The sequence below is a fragment of the Betta splendens genome, chromosome 11 (assembly GCF_900634795.4).
Source record: "Betta splendens chromosome 11, fBetSpl5.4, whole genome shotgun sequence".
NCBI lineage: Eukaryota > Metazoa > Chordata > Actinopteri > Anabantiformes > Osphronemidae > Betta > Betta splendens.
The window spans coordinates 569,292-590,304 of NC_040891.2; the positions used below are offsets into that span (position 1 = coordinate 569,292).

The 21,013-nt window shown below is 39.6% G+C and overlaps 1 protein-coding gene across 2 annotated transcripts in view; it reads right to left on the bottom strand.

The window, feature by feature from the left end:
• Positions 1 to 1,157: 1,157 nt before the first annotated feature.
• The window catches only part of sacm1la (SAC1 like phosphatidylinositide phosphatase a), a 38,347-nt gene continuing 18,491 nt past the window's right edge, over positions 1,158 to 21,013 (bottom strand). For both annotated transcript variants that reach the window (XM_029168071.3, XM_055512988.1), the window contains exons 5-20: positions 19,730 to 19,879; positions 9,266 to 9,325; positions 9,139 to 9,172; positions 8,912 to 9,013; positions 8,712 to 8,797; positions 8,528 to 8,614; positions 8,381 to 8,449; positions 8,218 to 8,297; positions 8,019 to 8,117; positions 7,796 to 7,934; positions 5,051 to 5,120; positions 4,881 to 4,953; positions 4,711 to 4,804; positions 4,328 to 4,420; positions 4,185 to 4,242; positions 1,158 to 2,872 (exon numbers count right to left, since the gene is read on the bottom strand). In XM_029168071.3, the coding sequence (XP_029023904.1) occupies positions 2,736 to 2,872; positions 4,185 to 4,242; positions 4,328 to 4,420; positions 4,711 to 4,804; positions 4,881 to 4,953; positions 5,051 to 5,120; positions 7,796 to 7,934; positions 8,019 to 8,117; positions 8,218 to 8,297; positions 8,381 to 8,449; positions 8,528 to 8,614; positions 8,712 to 8,797; positions 8,912 to 9,013; positions 9,139 to 9,172; positions 9,266 to 9,325; positions 19,730 to 19,879 (1,431 nt within the window). In that variant the 3' untranslated portion in view covers positions 1,158 to 2,735. The remainder of the gene's footprint in view (positions 2,873 to 4,184; positions 4,243 to 4,327; positions 4,421 to 4,710; positions 4,805 to 4,880; positions 4,954 to 5,050; positions 5,121 to 7,795; positions 7,935 to 8,018; positions 8,118 to 8,217; positions 8,298 to 8,380; positions 8,450 to 8,527; positions 8,615 to 8,711; positions 8,798 to 8,911; positions 9,014 to 9,138; positions 9,173 to 9,265; positions 9,326 to 19,729; positions 19,880 to 21,013) is intronic.

A 21,013-nucleotide genomic window follows, 5' to 3' on the forward strand; every position in this document is an offset into this window, starting at 1 on the left:
CTGACTAATAGTTTATGATATGTGTTTGTCTTTCACACCCCAGTCTCTGGCTCCCTTCTGATTTCTCACCAGACCCAAGGCCCTAAAGCTGAATGCATCTGGTCTTCGAAGCTCGGTGTACCTTCCTTTTGATAACAAGACACAATGATGTTTTGTTGATGTGCACGATCACATCCATGTTTTAGATTTGCTTTCCCCATTATTTTTATTTCCCTTTATTTTTTATAATAAATCCACCAGTCTCTTGCATAGTGCATATATCTTTTTTCTAATTTCTGCCTGTCTGCCCCTATCTGCAGGTGACTCCATTCCTGGACCGGGACGTTTCCAGTTTCCAACCGGTTTTCCTCTTTCACCCCCCTCTCCACTTACCAGCTTCAACTGTAGGTTTCTGTTGCTAGAATGATCCTTTCTGTAGATTTGATTTGAGAATATCTCTCATAACTTTCTAAACATAATAATGTAACAGACCAAAGAATGTGCAGATAAATCATTCAACTTTTGAACAAACATTAAGGTTAATACTAATGAAAAAGTTCAGACTTTGAAGCTTTTCTTTTTGCTGGTTTGCACATCTGGTGGGTTTGAATTACACATGGTTCTTCTGGAAATATTTTGGAAATTTGCACTGAGCTTTATCATAAGTTATTGTTCTCATAGTAAAGACACATAACATAATAAATACACTGTACTAGAATGGTTAAGAGCTACATGTGGGAAAATTCAAGAGGCCGATGAATGCCTCTGAGCAGTAAATAGTGTTTTTTGCAATTGCTAATGTTTGTCATTTTCTATAATATCAAAGCATACAGCTAATTTATGATAATCTTATTTTCACTTTATTAGTGCACTATTATGGGGTGCGGAATGTAAAAGGAGCTGTTTTCTCATTTAGTTAAATGTGCAAAAGTCTAAATGTAAATGTTAAATGTACCATGTCTTGAACCATGCACCCTTTGTGGTAGAGTCTCCCAGCTTCACTACTCACCTACCAGTGCTAATCGTATACTGTGGGATATTAATTCTTTTAAACACAGAAGAGGGGGGTGCTATGGAGCAGAAATAGTATGTGCTTAATGTTTTTAGCTTTGTTTTTATTATCTTGCTGTGTCCCTATCTACAGCACTCTGAATATGTAAAGGAAGCCAAGGAAGAGGTCATTTTGAGTTCTATTTTACTCTGCTTACACATTGTCTTGACATTATGACATTATCAGTCATCTACTTTTGACTGTTTCAAGTCATCAGTCATAGTGAAAGCTGATTTGCACCCATCATAAACAGGATTGTTCCAGCAAAACTATAATGCTATCACAAGAATGCCTTTACTTTATGAATGACAAGGTTTTAACTTAACTTTAACTTATATTTGAGAATTGAAAATTGTGATTTCAAAATTCATGGAAATTCAGGAATCTGTGTAATGTGTAGCTGGTGTAGCCAGACACATCATTAGAAAGCAAAAAAGTATTACTACCACTGGGATTCAGGTAACGACACCTGATTCTCGGGGAGTTATCCACACAGTAATCTCACAAAAAAATAAAATGCTATCCTGCCAACAAGTTGTATGCTCACTGGAGACAGCAAGGTGTGATCTTAATATAACACTGTTCTGTGAGAACAGCAGAAAATCATATTCAAGAAATTACTATCACTGGACAAATAAGAAAGCTGACATCTGAGTCTGGAACCAACATACAGAACAGTAGAAACTACACACTATGCAACAACACAGACAAATAAATTAAACAGATGAGTACTTTAACAAATCGGTCTGATGAAGCCTCAGGTTTAGACACATAGTTGAAGCCATGTTTGTACAAAAAAAGGACTAAGGAAGGATAAAAGCTAAATTGTCTTTGCTCTGAAGTAATTGCAAGCCTATTCTTTAATAGGTAGACATATTTCTCCAGTTAGATACAAATCATCCATATATTTAAATTTCTAATGCAAATAATTAGTCAAAACTCAACATGTACACACAGTATATAGGGCTCTATTCATAATTTAGATACACCGTGATTCCTTGCGTACCATGATTAGGTGTCATTGGTAAAGGTAAATTACCTAAATTAAGTAATTTGTTTGGGATGAATTACATAAAGTATCTTTAAAGTTGCACTTTCTAGTACTGTAGAGCCTTTTATTCATGTAGACATTTTACACTACTTTCCCAGCAACAAATAAACTATGTTAGTGAATGTTGTATGCCTTAAACATTCAAATGCATTCAAAGTGAGTTTTTATGTTTGTGTACAAACATTTGACATCTCCCACATCCCTGTCTTGAGGGTAAACCTGCTAGGTCAACATTAAACATTCTATATTTGTATGTATTATTCATATTACTTACGCCGATCTCAAACTGACTGAAGTTGCATTGTTGTGAAGAAAAGCTATGTAATGAAGACGAAGCATACAGATGTTGAATATTCATTAGTCTTAAAATGAGTGCAGCTATGCTACTATAACTACAATGTTCAAAAATTACATTATTGTGGCAGTTATAGAACACAAAACTGTTTCATTTCCGACCTTTTGTAATCAAACACCAGATTATTCACCGATACAGTACAGAGAATGTTAAATGTAGTCTATGTATCACTGGAGAAGGTAAATTACATTCTAGGCATTCAAATGAAGAGAAAATAAACATTTCTGGGTAAAGAAGAAGCAACACAGAGACCACAGAAGAACCCAGCTGCTTGTATGTCTAGACATACATACAAAATCTTAGTCCATCTTCTCTTTGTGAACCAGTTTGGGGGCATCTACAAAATCTTGGCCATTGAACACAATAATAGCGGCCGTTATTGCACTAGCAGCCCCCCAGAACATCACATAGGCCAGAGTCTCTGTCCACGTATCACCTGAAAGGCAAAGAAGAATCATTTACGTTTGGTTGACACATAACCAAAAGAAACATAGATGCTTCAAACCAGGATGCTGTTTTAAGTGGAGAACATGCAATTTATTCATGCTGAATTTTAAAATCAAAGGGACTTGTCACCTATAGACATTCATTGAACGGTTTATCTATACAGGAGTTGCGCTATTCTGTTATTCACGCCAAAGTGTCTGGCACAACTTGTTACTTCTACCTTTATCAGTCCAGTCATATAATATTATAATATTATATATATATATATATATATATATATATATATATATATATATATATATATATATATATATATATATATATATATATATATATATATATATATATATGCTGACACTAGATTAGAGATTACACTAAATTAAATTACAATTTTTCTAACAACCTTCATGAATACAGCTTCATACAAGAATCAGAAAGGAGGAGGCACAGCTACCATTACTTCCACATCACTTGGTCTTAGAAATATTTCACTTGATCACTATATATCTTTTAAATATTACACATTTGTTTTCAGCCCTCCTTCATTGTGTTGTCACAGATCCTGCTTCTTATCTTTGTGTTTTTCGAGTTCCGGTTTATTTTGTTAACTTCCTGTCATCATCTAGCACGTTTGCATTCTTTGCTGCTTCAATTCTGGTCACATCATCACAGCTGCATCTTGTTTGTAATCAACCCAGTACTTAAGCAATCACAGTGTTCACTATGCCTGTAACATTGTTTGCTCACGTCATTGTTCAGTTTTCCAGCACTCACCCAGTAAGTCTAATTGGTTATGATCTATTTCCTGTTCTTTGACTCTGTCTCTGCCGTGCCCTTGTAATACCGTTGCTGGAGTAATGGACAACCCAGTTCTGATCATAGCCTGTCTGACTTCCCTGTTCCCTGCTGAATTCTTCCCTTTCAGCCTGTCTGTACAGGGGCACCTCCACTTAGTGTCTCGGCCCGCCCTCGTTGTCCAGCTCAGCGTCTCCATCCGGGCTCATGCTCCAGCTCAGCGTGAGCCCGGATGCCTAGACGCATTTTTAATTAAAATATAATGGGTACGGTGTAAAATCGGTTATGTTTTATAGCCCAGAAATTATGATATACACATATGCATGGACACAGTGTGTTTCAAGTATAAAACCTGTTCAAAGGTCATACAGTTACAAAAGAAAATCCTCAAACAGTAACACCACTGGAAGACAATACTAAAGACTTGAGTGACAAACTGGTAAACACAAACTTGTGGTAGCTTTAAATAACCAATACAATAATTTATTGAAGACCAAGGAACTTACCAGCCATAAGAAGACAGACAATGCACATGGAAAATGCCACCAGCATGATGATAGGGAGCTGCACAGAGAAAATGATTCATACTATTAGAATAAGGGTCACATTCACTTATGTTGCAGAACAGAGCAGGTACTGGAATACTAACAGTGAGGAATTTCCAGTCTTTCTGTACACGTAGAGGAGTGGGTCCATCTGACTCATCAACAACAAAATTGCCCAAAAACAAGTCAATGGAGTCCTAGAATTAAAAGAAACATGAGCACAATATAAGTGATTATACAGATTATTACAAATTAGATTTATTTTCAAAATTTAGTTTGTAGGGCAATTTAGCTAAAATGTTCAGCATTAAAGATAGCAGTGAGAGCAGAAGATAATTACAGAAGTGCTACGTAGAATTTAAAAAAACAACCCTGCAATTTGAACATTAGTGTATTTAAATCAGTCTACTGCAGACCACTCTGAGCAATCTGCGAGCACCAGCAATGGTGTATTAACAACCAGTCATGTCACAGGTATGATAAATACCTGTCTGAATCCATCAGAGAAGTTGTTTTTGTAGTAGCGAATCATGGAGTTCCACCCATCCATCATTAGCCCCCACCTGGTCCTCTTCCCTGTCCTGATGGACACATTCACTTCGATAAAATAAACATGTCCGGTACACTTCTACTTTTGCAGTGTATGATGTTCTGTACCTTGTGAAGTCTGTTTTCAAGGCTCCAGTTCCCGCGTACTGTACAGCACATGCATTGGCATTGTCAGCCCATGCTAGTTAGAGAGCACGCCCAAACACATACACACAGAGTTGAGATCACGATTAATAACAACAACACATGCTAACTGTTGTGCATACAGAAGACATTACCATTCTTGTAGATCTTTTCAAACTCAGCCTGCTCTTCAATCCGCTGACCCACATTGAGGACCCCCAATCTCTGTGGATAGACAAGCAGGACACAAGATTCAAAACTTTATTAATCCAAGAAGGAGATTGTTTTGCTCACAAATGTATGAAGTGGAATTTCTATTAGATCATTGTCTAAAGCTAAGAGAAAATTACTGGTAATAGCAATATTCTTTTTAATTCTGTTTTTTTCCTATTTCATCCATTGCTGCATCTGGCCGCTTCTTTGTGGCTGCTCTGGCATTTGAATTTCTCCACTGTGTGATAAGGAAGAATATGTGGTTTTAGTAGCACAAAGTGCTTATTTATTTATTTATTTGTGTTGGAGAGTAGTGGAGCTGCAGCATCATCTACGAGACAATCAACCTGTTCATAAGAATTAAGAGGACTGTTCCCCTGTTCCCAGCTGTCTTGCACACTCAGGTACTTGTAAGAGTCCACTCTCTCAATGTCCATTCCCTGGATGTGCATCGTCGGGACGACAGCAGGCTGCTGTCGGCAAAAATCACCATCTCCTTTGTTTTCCCTGTGTTGATCAGGAAGTGGTTCTGCTGACACCAGTCCACAAAGTTGAGTAAGTCCTCTACTCAGAACGTCAGAACTCGTCGTCATTGGTGATCAGTCCGACAATTGCAGAGTCATCAGAGAACTTCTGCAGCTTCACAGCTGTCCGCGTTGTGTCTGAAGAGGAAAGGGGCCAGTACAATCCCCTGGGGGCCACACTGTAGGTCAGCGTGTCAGACACACAGTCCCTGGCTCTTAGAAACTGAGGCCTGTTTGTGAGGTTGTTCACAATCCACTCCGTCAGATGGAGATCAACACCAGCCTCCTCCCGTTTGAGTTTCAGAAGCACTGGCTGGATGGTGTTGAATGCACTGGCGTAATCAAAAAACATGATCCTCACAAAGCTGCTGGGCTGAGACAGAGATCGATGTCGGAGGAAGATGACGGCATCCCATACTCCTGTCCCGCGTCAGTAGGCGAGCTGCAGTGGGTCCAGGTAGGTTCCCACTGCAGATCTGAGGTGACCAGGACCAGTCTCTCCCGTGTCTTCATCAGATGGTACCTGAGAGTCACTGGTCTGAAGCTGCTGAGGTCTTTGGCATGCAGTGTGTTAGGCACTGGTACCAGACAATAGAAAATGCTCTGTATTATGCTCCTATAGCTATAGAAATAGTTGAGATGATACCACAAGCTGCGGGGGTTTGTTATTTTTGAAGTGGCTTTCCCTTCCTTTGGAAACACAGAATCAATGCTAGCACAGTCAGGCCAGCAAACATTCCCCAATATGTATTTCTAAAATAGTCCTGCAGCCACGAGCTTTTTTAGACTTGGAAAATTTTTATAATTGTTTTGCTTTGCAGATGAGATGAGAGGCCTGTAAGATGGAGTCATTACTATTTATACAAATCCCATATTTTCCCATATATATAGAAGTCCACCTAAAAGCTGTCCACAACTCCCTGGTACTCCACACTATGCCTCCACCCTAGACGCATTCTTCAACTGCAGTCATCCAAGTACTTGATGGCAGGGCTCTGAGTTGTAGCAGGTATACAGGGTGAAGAGGAAGGGAGACCTGTGCTGCAGACCATAATGTCAGGCCATAATGCAGGGGGGGGGGGGCTTTTTAAATTATTTTCCAACAGTGCAAGCTGAACGATATTGAATTTACCGTAGACATAAAAAACCCTGATCTTCCAAGTGTTTTAGGTGTGATGCAGCAGATGTATGATAGTGTATTCTACTGCAAGTTTGTGTGAGATGCAAACTCAAGGCGGTCGAAAAAAAAAAATTGGCCAGAGGATGGAGGGCTGCCAAATTCGGACTCTCAAAAGTCTTCAAAATGTCAGTTAATTCTGGTCAGTGACCCTGAGTCTGGTTCATAAGAATCTTTTCACCATCGTCACCTAATGCAATTCTGGGGGAATTTATTTTTATTACATAAAAGATGCTATGTAAAAACGCAGAGTAGTCAGAAAATACAAGAACTGCAGCAGAAATTATAGAGAGTGAGGGCTAAAATACTGTCACTAGATCACCAGAATGACCTGAACCAATGTTCACAGAAATTGACCAGCCCCGAGGTCACATTGACTTTGACATCTGAACATCAAAATCTAGTCCACATTTCTGTCTGTAATGGGACATCTGTGCCTCTGTGCTTTTTCTTATCCAACACAATCAACGTGTGCTAGGTGAAACACTGAACATTCTTAAACAACTAATCTTGTGCCCTGAAGTACAATAAGTTTAAAACATCTGATGTTCCATTTGATTGACTAATAGTTTATGATATGTGTTTATCTATTACACCCCGGTAAGGGCAAAAGGCAAAAACAACTTGAGGATCGTGGGCTCTTTGGATCACACCTTCATGATGTATGCACTGATCTCCCCAGCTGGTTTTTGGTATGTTGATGTGCATGATAAACATCCATGCTTTTGATTTGCTTTCCCCATTATTTTTATTTTCCCTTATTTTTATAATAAACCACACAAAAGACAACTCTCTCATCTGCCTATTTATGGGAAATTTCCACCACAATGTCCAAGTAGACATTAGTAGTAAATTTGTTCACAAGGACAGTAGTAATACGGAGTAAATCTCAAATCTCAAAACTAACATCCCTGGACAAAGGGTTGCAGCATATATTAATGCTAATCTATAGAGGTCAGTCAATCAATAGAGGTTTATAATTATACCTGAAGTTGAGACTGCAGTGAGCGTCTAGCCAGCAGGCTCTGGATGACGTTGGTTCTGTCTAGACAGTCCATGCAATTACTGCGGAATACTCCTTTTTGCTGGGCCACTGTCTTCTCCTCTGAGTTCAGCATGAAGTAACTGCACAAAGATTAACATCTAAACATTCTGGCAAAGTACACATTGTCAAATAGTCGGTAGTAGTGCAGCGGATAGTGAACTTACCCATATTCATCCTGTGTTTCAGCAACAGCATCCACAAGGATCTGGAGACGGTCCCATCTCATGTGGCTGCATTCTTTGTGGAAGTCAAAGGCAATGTAACTGAGAACAATGAGATGATGGGTGAACGTCTTACACATTAAGGTAAAGAGGACAAACCCGTTTCAGAACCATTGCTCGCCCAGTATTGACTAACACTCACTTGAGCATGCCATTGTTCATGCCAGACACCATCTTGGCAAAGGCTTGTTCTAGTGGCTTCTCTGAGCCCTTCTGGTTTACCTGAAAAACCACATTTCATTTTTCAACACATTTTGGCCACACAAGTCTCTAAACATATAATCTGAGCTTGATCCAAGCCTTACCAAGTTGAGAATCGTTTGTTTCCCATAAATAAGGACCTGAGAATCAAAATGCCTCTGGAACCCATCCAACTATAAACAGTTTTCAAATGGTTAGAAACAAATTTTCATATTAATCTCAAATACAAAATACATGAAAATGCATCTCACGTGATTGGTGGTTTTGCTGATTATGGGTTTAGGTTTGTACTTGAGGTTGGGTCTCTGACTCCAGTAGAAGGGTATAGAGCCTCGTGTCTGACAACATAATTTTATATTGAAATATTCCAATTCTAAAAAATGGCAATGAAAAAGGTCAGTTACCGGCTTTTTGAAAATAAACTCTCATACTTGCCTGTACAAATGAAGCCTTGGCTCCCTCAAACAAAACTATCTGCTCAGTCTCCACAAAGTTAGCAGCATGACCTTCAGAATCAATGCCTGTCAAGAGAGCAGAAAGGGAGAAAATGGCAGTGTCAATGCAAAGATAAATAACAAGCTTATCAGGCTTACACACTGCACAGCACTAATTGTCTGACAAATTAATTTTCATACCTCTAACAAAGTATCGGACACCGGCCCGGAAGCAGCTTCTCCTGGATATGACGATCCACTCAAATATCTTCCCATTTATACGACATGGCTTCATGACGATGACTAGACCAGTAGGGTCAAGGACAAGCCTAGCTAAGGACCTAATTTGATCTTTCCTCCACAGTGTTGGAAAAAACTAAGATGCTTCAGGGTACATGAAAACATTAAACTTTCAGTGGGAAGGATACAGCCATGGATAACAGGAAGTGCAAACCTTTGAAGCTATAAAGGAATAATAGTAATTATTCTGAAGAATTAACTACAAAAACATGGCATGACTAAGCGAGAACAAAACCCAACAATGACATGTGTTACCTCTGGCTGTGCAGCAAGTTCTCTCAGGAGATTCCCATTCCAAACAAACCTCTGATCGGCCTAAAAACCAGGAGAGATAAGTGAACACATTAACACAAAGCATATGGCAAAAACTTAATAATAATAATTAAGTAATAATAATTATATCCTAAACCTGTTTAAACCATGTCTCCAAATATTTAAGTTTAGGCACTGTTGTGGGTTTGCTTAGCTTACTTTTACTTCTGTAAAAAAATACTGTACCTGTAACTGTAACACTGCAATGTTTGTGTCTTAGGTATAGTAAATGTATAATTACTTTAAAGTCTCATGTCTCATTTGAATCAATAGTGATACATTACATTACAGTACAATATATAGATTACACAAGATAGGTTTCGATGATTGAATGACTGATACAGAAATGTTGGTTGTACATACTGTACACTGTATTTGAGAATTATTACTAACTATATTACTAAATAAATACAGTTCTTGGGCAACCATTAGTGCGGAACAAAGAGCACTGAACACTTGCTACCCCTGGACACTCCCGATATTTTTCAATTCTGGAATATGACACTTTCTGGAGCTTCAGGTTTGCCTCCTTTCTAATATTCACTAGTTGCCATTCTTGTCATGTTTCTTGCAACCCTGCTGACTATTTCCAATTGCAGAATGCGTTTTCAAATTGCATATTGTATTTTCATTTGCAAAATGCATTTTCAAATTAAATGATCAAATAGCATATTAAATTGATGAAATATAATTTGATGAAATATAGCTAAATTTATCAAAATAGGTAAATAGAGTCCAAGAGCTGAAAGATAAGTTGAATGTTGTGGAAACAATTAAAACAGCTGACAGTAGCTGCAGAGGAAGTAACTGAATTTTAGATTTGGAAAAGTTGGAGCATTGGAGGAAGCACATGCATTGTGCAACAGTAATATAGTCTCATTTACTAATCATAATTTACCAGTCAAAAGCAGTAAATGTGCTATTTAGTGTTAAGATTTGGATTGGTGCTTTTCTTTTGAAAGGATATGGAGGAAGTGTGTGTGTGTAATTAAACTGTAAAATATGTATATAATTAAATCATAATAAACCAGTTGAAAGCAGAAATATTGCTATATAAAGCTGACAATGTGAATTTGTGTTCTTTTATTTTGAAAAGTGTGTGTGGTTGATTGCTAAAATGTAAAACAATGTGAATGACTAGTCACAGGTGACCCTTTTATAATATAGCTGAAAGTTTCTGATATATTAAATATATAACTCAATTTATGTGAAGGAAATCAGAAAGTTTCTGATATATTAAAAATATAACTCAATTTATGTGAAGGAAGTCAGAAAGTTGCTGATATATTAAATATATAACTCAATTTATGTGAAGGAAATCAATGTAGTTATATTAAGAAATGAATGCATAAACATGCCTCCAATAGGTATTAAAACCAGATCTCCTACCCCCGAGTCAAGGATTTTACCATTGAGCCACAGGATATGAGTGGTGGATGAAGAAAAAGCTGAAGCAGATGAAAGATTTTCTATGAAAGCTAATGATTTTGACTTGTGCGTTAATTCTAAAAGGATTTGGAGGGTGTGTGTGCTCAACTGGTAAAGTTAAAACGGTGTCATTAACTATCCATTCAAAAGCATAAAACATGCAAATAAGCAATTGGATTGCTTTTATTGTGAAAAGATTTTAAGAGAGGGAGTGTGGGTTTTTTATACTATAAAATATTCTAATTAACTAATTAATCAGTTGAAACATTACTGAAACTACCTAATGAGTTATATGTATAGCTGATCAGATCTGCAAAGCAGTTTGATTTCAGTAAAAAATATATAATATGTTTTTATATATGACTACAGTCTTGCAAATCCTTCTTTTGACGTTTGAAGGACTAGTTTGAGTCAGGTTTCGAACCAAAAATTCCTACATCAGAGTCATGCTCTTTTGCTCAGCCAAACTAGCTGCTTGAAGCACTGCTCAGAGGAGCAGTATACATACTACTGGATAAACTGATACTTTCTTCATTTATAATATAGCTTACTAATGTTGTAATAAATTAAGAATATAAGCCAATTCATCTGGGAAATACAAATATTTATATTATGTGATTGCATAATCATGACTCAGAAAGGAATCAAACCCAGATCCCCCGCTCCAAAGACAAGAACTTGCACCATTGAGCTACAGGATATAACAAGCAAAAGACAACGTAGCTGAAGAGCTTCCACCCGATGGAAAGGAATGCTTAGTCATTTTAACATGTTTATTTTATTAAACAAAAGACTTGCATGTTGCAACAGTCTCAAAAGGTGTAAACCTAAGCAAATGAGAATTATTTAATACAAAATCATGCAATCAATCACTGCATTTTCAATTTTAACAACAATTTTCAACATTCTTGTACTGGCCCACAGGGGTTAATCCCGCCCTGAGCCGCTAAGGCTTATGGGTAACCGTTCTTGTGTTTGTAGTGCTATAGTTAAAGTTAGGATTCAAAAATGTTATAACTTTGGTTAAAATAATTTAGCATCTTGTTCATTTATGGTTGTAATGTGTTCTTTTTGTTTTTGTTGTTTTTTGAGTGGCACACCATGAGTGAGGAGAGTGTGTGTGGGAGGGACCCTCAGTGAGCAGTGATATGTTGGGTGTGTGAAAAATAATTTTTTTTTAAAATATATATATATATATATATATATATATTTTACCTATGGTTAAGCATAGGAATTAGGAGGAACAGTCAGTTAATTGTCCTAACTTAACTCTTGTTCCAAACAGTCCAGAATGACTTTCAGTCTTGAATGTTGCTACAATGTAGAAAATGCAAACCTATGTGAATATTTCAATAGTTGAATAGTTGAAGATTGTTTTGTAGTTTAAATGGTGTCTGTAGCTTAAAGGGTGTTGAAGTAGTTAAAGCTGAAAGTAGGCAAAGCTGAAGAGGATTTGAAACGCTTTTTCTATTCATTTCAATGGGGGAAAAAAGTTGAAAAAAAAAGCCTAATAACTTGAAATATATGAAACATATGAATGAGGAAAATGAGAGCACACTTTTCCTTAAAAAGCTGAAATTTTTGATATTGGAATGGTTTCTATAGCTGAAAGGATGCGGGAGTAGTTAAGTATGGAAAAACGTACAGAAGAACAAAGAAAATAATAAGATTACAACAACTAAACAGTGAATGCTGGAATGCATTTTCAAATTGAACGACAGTATTGCATATTGAATTGGCAATTGACAAATGTATTGTGAACTGGAATTTGAGTCTGAAAAACTTACATCAAGGAGGAAGAAGCTACTAAACTGGGTGCGGGGTAGGCCAGCAGTAGGAGATAACTGACCTTCTAGTGTTTTAGCTTGTGCTGTAAAGTTAGAGTAAAGTTACAAGCTAACGCTTTTCGTGCTTTGTGTGTTGGAGTGTCTGGAGTAGCTCTAGCTTATGCTGCTAACGTTAGCTTGTTCAGTAGTTTTAAGTAGGGGACATCTACTTAATTTTGCAGTCAATATCAGCCAAACACGTATCATCACAGAGACTCTTGGAAGTTAAGCAATCTATACCACTGACAGCAACGGGTGGTTGTGGAATCTGTGGCTTTTTAACAACTGTCTGCTTTGATTCAAAATAAAAAAACAAAGCAATGTCCGAACATTTGTCTGTGAACCGGAGGAGTAATACACCCTGCAGGTCGGGAGATTCATCAGAGCACAATGCATTTTGGGTGTTGTAGGATATTACCATTTTCAGCTACAACACATATTACAGCTGTTTTTCTGTTTTCTCTGGACATATACCATAAATGTTAAAGATATTTCACCGCTGAAAAGCAAGTTGTGTTATGAATTGATTAATGTGTAATCAAAAGCGGGAAAAAGTAATGGAAAAATTGTACTTTTATGCTTCTGTGTTCATTTATGACTCCGTATAGCAACCATGCATTCTGTACTTGTTAATCAGACCCACAACTGAACATTCTTAGACAAACAATCTATATCCCTCTCAAGGTTCTGTCGCCCATTAAGTGCTGACATCTAATGTTGTGTTTGACTGACCGATTGTTTATGCTCTGTGTCTGCCTTTTACCCCTGGTCTCTGGCTCCTTTCTATCTGATGCCTCACCAGACCCAAGGCTGTAACCTTGTGCATTCCCTGTGTAATGTAAGCATCTTCACCCACAGTGTGATAAGGAGATTCCACCAGGCCCCGGGAGAAGGGTTAAAAGGCAGAGACAACCTCAGAACGGAGTGATCTCAGCATTATACCTCTGTGGTGTATGTTCAGATCTCCCCAGCTGGCTTTTTGATTTGCTTTCCTCATTATTTGTTAATTTTTTTATTATTTCAAGAAATCTCACAAAAGGACAACTCTCTCATCTGCTTTTATTCCAAAAATTCCACCACAGAAATTGGCGTCTATGAACAGTATCCCACGGCAGGTCGTCTGGACAGCATGATCAGGGACGGCGGTCCTGAGGACTAGGTTCGCTCAGCCTCCAAATCTCTACAGCTGTTCTGAGTGGGAGGACTGCTTACCCTTCTGGATCGTCTCTGACGAGATCCAACGAACCCAAAATCCAACTACTACGCGGCCCGGTGAGAGAGATTCTGTTTGTTGCGACTTGAAGGAAAAAAAAAAAAACGGGTTTGAAATTGGTTTCAGGTATTCGGGTTTACTTGGCTCTGATCATTTGGTTTAAGGAAAGTAAGGCAAATAACAAATAATCTAAAACATCCTCAACTAGACTAAAACATACAAAAACAAAAGAAAACATAATTAGGTTTAGAGATAATAATATTTCTAAAACGACTATTTGGCTGAAAACATCCAAAATATAATAATTAGGAACAAACAAAAATTTTTTTTTATTTCAAAATTTAATATTCGGGTAAAATTAATTAGGTCAAAGTCTGCCCTGGTGGCCGAGGCGGTGGTTGCTAAGGGTTGGCTCGTGGAACCGAGCTTTTTGTCTGTACTGAGGATACAGACCAGTGTGCAGATCTGAGCGCTTCTGAAAGACAGAGCGCGTTTGCAGGGGGTTTTTGAGATACGAGGGACCCGGTTCTTGGAGGGGCCTGACGGTGAGGGATCACTTCCACATGTTTTCCAATCCACCTAAAATGAGTGGACGATTTGTGCACACTATAGGTTCGTATGGCCAGACAATAAAAGACAAACTTACTGTTCCTCTGTATTGCACAACATCAGACGACAAGACACTCAAACATTCATTTTTGCTTTCAAACTTATGCCCAGTTAATCTATTAGGAAGAGATCTCATGTGTAGTTTAGGTATTTCACTGATTTCAACTCCGGAGGGAGTGCAGGTCACAACCACGGACAATGTAAATAATTTTTCCTTTGTTGGCGTAATTTCAGCTCAGAGCCGTTGCTCTACTCTTATCAGTGGCTGCTGAAGGAAGGGGCTGTAACTGAGGCCCTCATACAGGCTGCTCGACAGCTTGTTTACCCACAAAATACGACCTTTAGAGAGGCATGCACGTGTCCACTGGTCCTGATGAGAAGTTTGAAAAATCCTGACCTCAACCTCTCTATTTTGGGATGAACATAGGTCTGCGCTTGTGATTTCTCTCACTAACAAACAAGAGAGATTTGTTGATACTTATTCTACAGGTCCACATGTCCTTCTGTCAAAACATGACTGAGACATGCATGCTTACAAAAAGCTTTTTCAGTCTAACTTTCATGCGCAGCATACAGTGCACTTGGTACCTCAACATTTAACACACACTCCACGTGTTTTTGTCAGAGGACGCTCTGACGCAGTATCCAGCCTTACAGGAAGTTCCGGCTTCCCTGTGGGCCACACACAAATATGATGTAGGTGATCAAAGGGTGTGACCCAGTGGTCATCACGCCAAAATCTGACTACAGCCCATGCAAACAGCAATACCCTTTAAAGAGAGAAGCAATTGAAGGAATAACACCGGTGTTTAACTCTCTTTTGAAAGCAGGAGTCATCGTCCCATGTGACAACTCTCCAGTGAGGACTCCACTCTTCCCGGTAAATCAGAGACAAAGGACAGCCAACAGAATGGAGGTTTGTCCAGGATCTGCAAGCAGTAAATGTGGCGGTCCAACCACGCACGCCTACGGTACCGAACCCCTACACCATTCTTTCTCAGGTTCCGCCCAAGGCAAACATTTTTTCAGTAGTCGACTTGGCTAATGCTTTTTTCAGCGTGCCCGTCCACAAACACAGTCAATTCTGGTTTGCTTTTGAACTTTGTCAGAGGTATTCAGAAAGCCCTACAATCTACAATATGGCACTGAAAGACAGCCTGGATGATCTTGTCTTGTCCCCAGGCACCGCCCTGCTGCAGTACGTTGACGACTTGATGATCTGCAGTGAGGATCAGGAAACTTGCACAGCAGACACGATCAAGCTGCTGAAACACCTGCAGGCCACAAAGCAAGTCTGTCTAAATTACAGTTTGTGCAGACTGAAGACACCTTCGTAGGGTCACATCATTACCGCTGAAGGGAAATCCATTTCACCTAAAAGAGCTGAGGCTATTCAGAACCTGCCTAAACCGTGCACATAAAAACAGCTTATTTCCTTTTTAGGTATGTGCTCTTATTGCAGGAATTTCATTCCTAACTGCGCCGTCTTGGAGACTCTGCTTAGAGCTCTGATGCAGACGTCTTCTACATCCACCGCCTGCCTCATGTGGACATCTGAGGCTGAACAGGCGTTCACCGACCTCAAACTTGCTCTTCAGTCGGCTCCTACTTTGGGTCTGCCTAACCCTACGCGACCTTTCACTCAAACAGTGGATGAAAAATCAGGTTGTATGACCTCTGTCCTTTTACAGGATCACGGAGGGCGTCCACGCCCTGTAGCCTATTTCTCTGCTAAGCTTGACCCTGTCGCTGCGGGGCTCCCACGATGCCTCCGAGCAGTGGCTGCGGCAGAGAAAGCCATGCTGGCATCACGTTACATTGTTGGCTATTCTGATGTCACCCTGCTGGTTCCTCATGCCGTGTCTTTGATCCTTTTGGAACAAAAAACATCACATCTTTCTACAGCCCGATGGCTTAGATACAACACCATCTTACTGGAAATGCCAAAAATTACTGTCAAAAAGGTGCCATGTGCTTAACCCAGCCACTTTGTTTCCAGGCCCTGATGATGGCGAGCCTTACAACTGTGTTTCAGTCTTGAACCAGGTCTGCACTCCTTGCCCAGATCTGTCAGAGGTGCCAATTCCTAACTGTGACCTCGTTCTCTTTGTTGATGGCTCCGCCTCTAGAGACCCTGCTTCGGGCCACTGTCAGGTTGGATATGCAGTCTGCACCTCTCATACTGTTTTACAGTCTGGCGCTTTGCCAGGACATTACTCTGCTCAGGCTGCGGAGTTGATCGCACTGACCGAAGCCTGTAAATTGGCTGAAGGGAAGTCTGCTACTATCTACACAGACTCCAGATACATATAGCAATACAGCGCAAGTGCCCTGCACACACTGGGGGCACTGATCCCATCTCTGCTGGAAATGCGCGCAAAGCTGACACATGGATTAGACCATGTATCAAAGGGGGGAATGTTAGATGCTCTTACAAAACATTGGTACACTAAGGGATTTTCAATCTATGCGCAAAAATACTTTGAAGCATGTATGACATGCCCAACACAACCCAGGTAAGACGGTTGCCAAACCACTGGCAGCTCACCCCCCACCGGAACAAGCGTTTGACCATTTAACGTTGGACTTCATCGAACTAACGCCAGCAGAAGGTAAAGAGTATTGTTTAGTGATTGTTGATATGTGGTCAAAATGGGTGGAGGCCTTCCCAGCTAAACACGCTAACAGCCAAGCAGTTACCAAAGCCTTGCTGACAGAAATAATTCCCAGATGGGGGATTCCATCTAAAAGCAGCAGTGACAACGGCTCACACTTTGCAAACCAAGCCCTCGAGGAAGTGGGAAAGTTTCTGAACATCGACATCAGAAAGCACTGCTCTTACCACCCCCAAAGCAGAGGGGCGGTAGAGAGAGAGAATGGCACTTTGAAAAACAAACTGGCCAAATGCTGCTCAGAGACTGGTCTCAAGTGGATTCAGGCTCTTCCCATTGTGCTCTCGCACATGAGAATGAGGAGAAGGATAAGAACAAACCTCAGCCCATATGAGATCCTATTTGGTAGACCTCTTATGATGGGACTCCACCCTGAGACCGAGACTAGGATTTTACCACCTACTGAAATGTGCGAAGACGCAATGCTACAGTACTGTAAGAAATTATCCTCTGTTCTTTCTCAAATCTCCAAACAGGTAAAAGCGGCTCTGCCCAAACAGGCGACAGAACCACTGCCCATCATTCAACCAGGAGACTGGGTGATCATTAAGGAGCTTCGCAGGAAGCACTGGAATTCAAAGCGGTGGCAAGGTTCCTTCCAGGTCCTTCTGACGACCAACACAGCTGTGAAGATCGCAGAAAAAGCGACTTGGATCCACTCCAGCCACTGCAGGAAGGTCCCGGATCCGACAGACGACCCTCCATCTACATCCCATGGAGAAAACCACCACTGACGAAAAGAACTGAGAAGGACGACCCTCGCTGTGCTCACACACGGACTGAGGCGAGGCTGCGTTGACCATTCAGCTAAAGGTGTGAGCCAAGTGTTGCCTGAAGCTGCGCCGGTGAATCACACTATCAGACCATACATCTACACACACGTTCCTGAGAAAACACACACACGAGCAGCCTTGAGTTGCCGATGCTGGACGACGTATAGACTCTTCACATCACGGGAAGTGACAGTGACTTAGACGACATTGGGAGGGAAACCTGGTGGTGATAACAAATCCCAAGTGTCTCTGTGATCAGCTGATCACAACCTGAAGAACTCCAACGAACTGTCAAGGTGTCAACAAACAGGTTGGAAACAATCTAACACCACTATTCAACAGGAAGAAGAAGACATTGATTGTGACCCTGTTGTTTTGATCTTGTGTGATCTTGTGCGAAATTGTGTGGTTGATTTACATGTATGCCTCTCTGTGATTTTATCCATTTTTTAACAAAACATTTTACGACAAGCATATCTAGAGTTGACACTTGATTCACACTTTCACACAAAATTTTTATCTTCCACTGACGCAAAATGACATCCACCAGACGAAGCAAGATAAAAATGATTGTCATATCGACGATGACAGCAATATGCGTTATCACTCTGACATTCGCATCAACCGAAAACACTCTTATCCACCGCACACCGGAGTAACCCACAAATCAATCATGCTTAGTTCGTGCCGTTAGAGACCTGATGATCATGATGAAACAATTGCCCCACATAGCAAAGACAACATGGCAGAATAGAATGGCCGTAGAGATGTTATTAACAAAAGGTGGGAAGTGTTTGTGTCAGGTTTGGTAAAACATGCTGTATAGGCTTATTTCCCTGTGTTTCCAAACCTTATACACAGGGTTATTCTAGTATAACTACCCACAAAAACAGCTCACAATCTTTTATTCCTACGCCATTTACATTTTAAAAGCAATACATTTAACAAATCATTTTTAAGAATCCTTTATTACTACAGAATGAATGCCACGATTGACAATTTTTATTCTTTTAATGTTTTAATGTGTAATCAAAAGGGGGGAAATGTAATGGAAAAATTGTACATTTATGCTTCTTGTATTAATATCTGACTCTGTATATCAACCATGCATTCTGTACTTGATGTACTTGATTAGACCCAGAACTGAACATACAATGTACCTCCCTCTCAAGGTTCTGTCTGTTTATTCCAGAATTTCCACCACAGAAGTGAAAAGTCCTAACTGATCAGCAGGACTGTAGACCTCATTAATGTTCTGGCAGTTTGCTGATCTGAAGCATTTACATGTTGAAAACAATTTGAAAAGTTTTCCAAACAAGGTGAAGTTTAAAATAAAAAACTAAAAAAGGAACTGGAGAGCAGTTAGAAGTAAATTAGTGTGTTCAACAGCTTATTCACTAACGTAGTACAATACAAGGCTAAGCTATATATTGTGCAAAGACACTTTGAAAGAAAGTAAACAAACATTATGGAATGGGCGAGAGAGCAGTTACTTGATCTCTGTGGAATCACCTCCCACTTTAGGATGAGGAGGCAGATACCTTATTTATTTCTAAAAAAACAAATAGTGTGTTTTCATCAGTACCCGCGGTTCAAAGATAAAATACCGTGACTGTTAGTATGAGCAACGCTTTAAGGTTTTGTGTGAACTGGAGAAAGTGTTTTGATTGCCATTCACAGTGAATCCATCTGATCTACCCGTCAGCATCCAAATAATAGACTTGCAGTGTGACTCAGATTTGAGCTAAAATGAGTTTGACACCCCTGCCTTAGTCTGATCGGTAAATTCTGATTTAACATGTCATGCCTAAGCTGGTTTTACAGTGTATATCTGTTAAGAACACAAACATAGTGGGAGCTACTGTAAGACAAGTTGAGCATCTCACCCTCTCCAGTAGGCTCATCTCCTGGAAGTCAGGGCTGGTGTTGGCCAACCGCTGCAGTGTGTGCGTCAGGTCATAGTCGGTGCAGAAGTAGAAGCCATCTGTAGTCAGCACATTGTTAATCATGGCCAAAAAGGTCTTGTTCTCCTGAGACTAGAAGAGGAAAGAAATCTTTAAGTTGTTGTGAAACTGAAACACTTTGCACTAGCACTGTACTGTTGAAGTGTTCATTAAGTGCACCTTCCTACGACTGATTTCTCGAGTCTAGTCTTCTGTTGGTGCACAGTAGTGATGTGTAGTTCGCAAACGAGCCAGCTCTAAGAGCCGATGCTTTGTAGCAAACAAGCAGAGCCAACTCCCACCTAGGCGAACCGAATCTTCAGCCACCATTAGTCAGTTCTGCTGAAAATCCATACAAACGGGAGACTGCTTCTAGGGGCGCACTATTCGGCCAATCACATATGAGTATTGAGTGTAGTGGTACAGGTACACAGACGGGGAGCCAAATTTCAAAGCAAGCGCATCATTAAAAAGTTTTGAAAAATGACAGAAAAACCAAAAAGCAACTGAAAGGAAGTCTCTACATTAAACCATCGACTAGTATTGCTGATAATTGGGGGCGCACAGATTCTATGCATAAAAAGAATTAATAGAATCCGGTACCAGCTTCAAATCTGTTCCCAACCACACTGTTCATTAAAATGAATGGACCTTCATTAAACCAGGCAACTCCACACAATGTTGCTGACTGAAGCTGAATTTGCGCAACACAGATTAAATAAATAATTTAATCAATTAATTAAATAAAAATATATTCTGTTGACATGTGCCCCTGGATGTGCAATGGCTGCAAAGCTTCTAGCTGTGCTGCGCTGCAAGAATGGACACTTTTAACAGATCTTCTAACTTGGCTAGAGTTAAAGAGTTATATAGACCACGTTCCAGATTATTATGCACATGTGTTTTTCTCTAATGTTTTAGAATTAGTCAATGTAAATGACAGTCGGTATAATTTTTAAGTCATCAACCATTAGGGTATAATTCAATTTTTATTGAACCAACTTCCTAATGATAACAGTTTTTATTAAAAAAAAAAACTGAAAATGCACTGATCTAAATTATTATGCACAAGAGTTAAAAAAATTGAATAGGTTGTAAGGAACTGAAAACGGGCTTCTGTTGAATTTGCAGCATTAGGAGGTCATATTTACGGAAATCAAAAGCTATTTCAATCAAAACATCATAACAGGACATGTTACATCTTAATATAGAACCCCTTCTTTGATA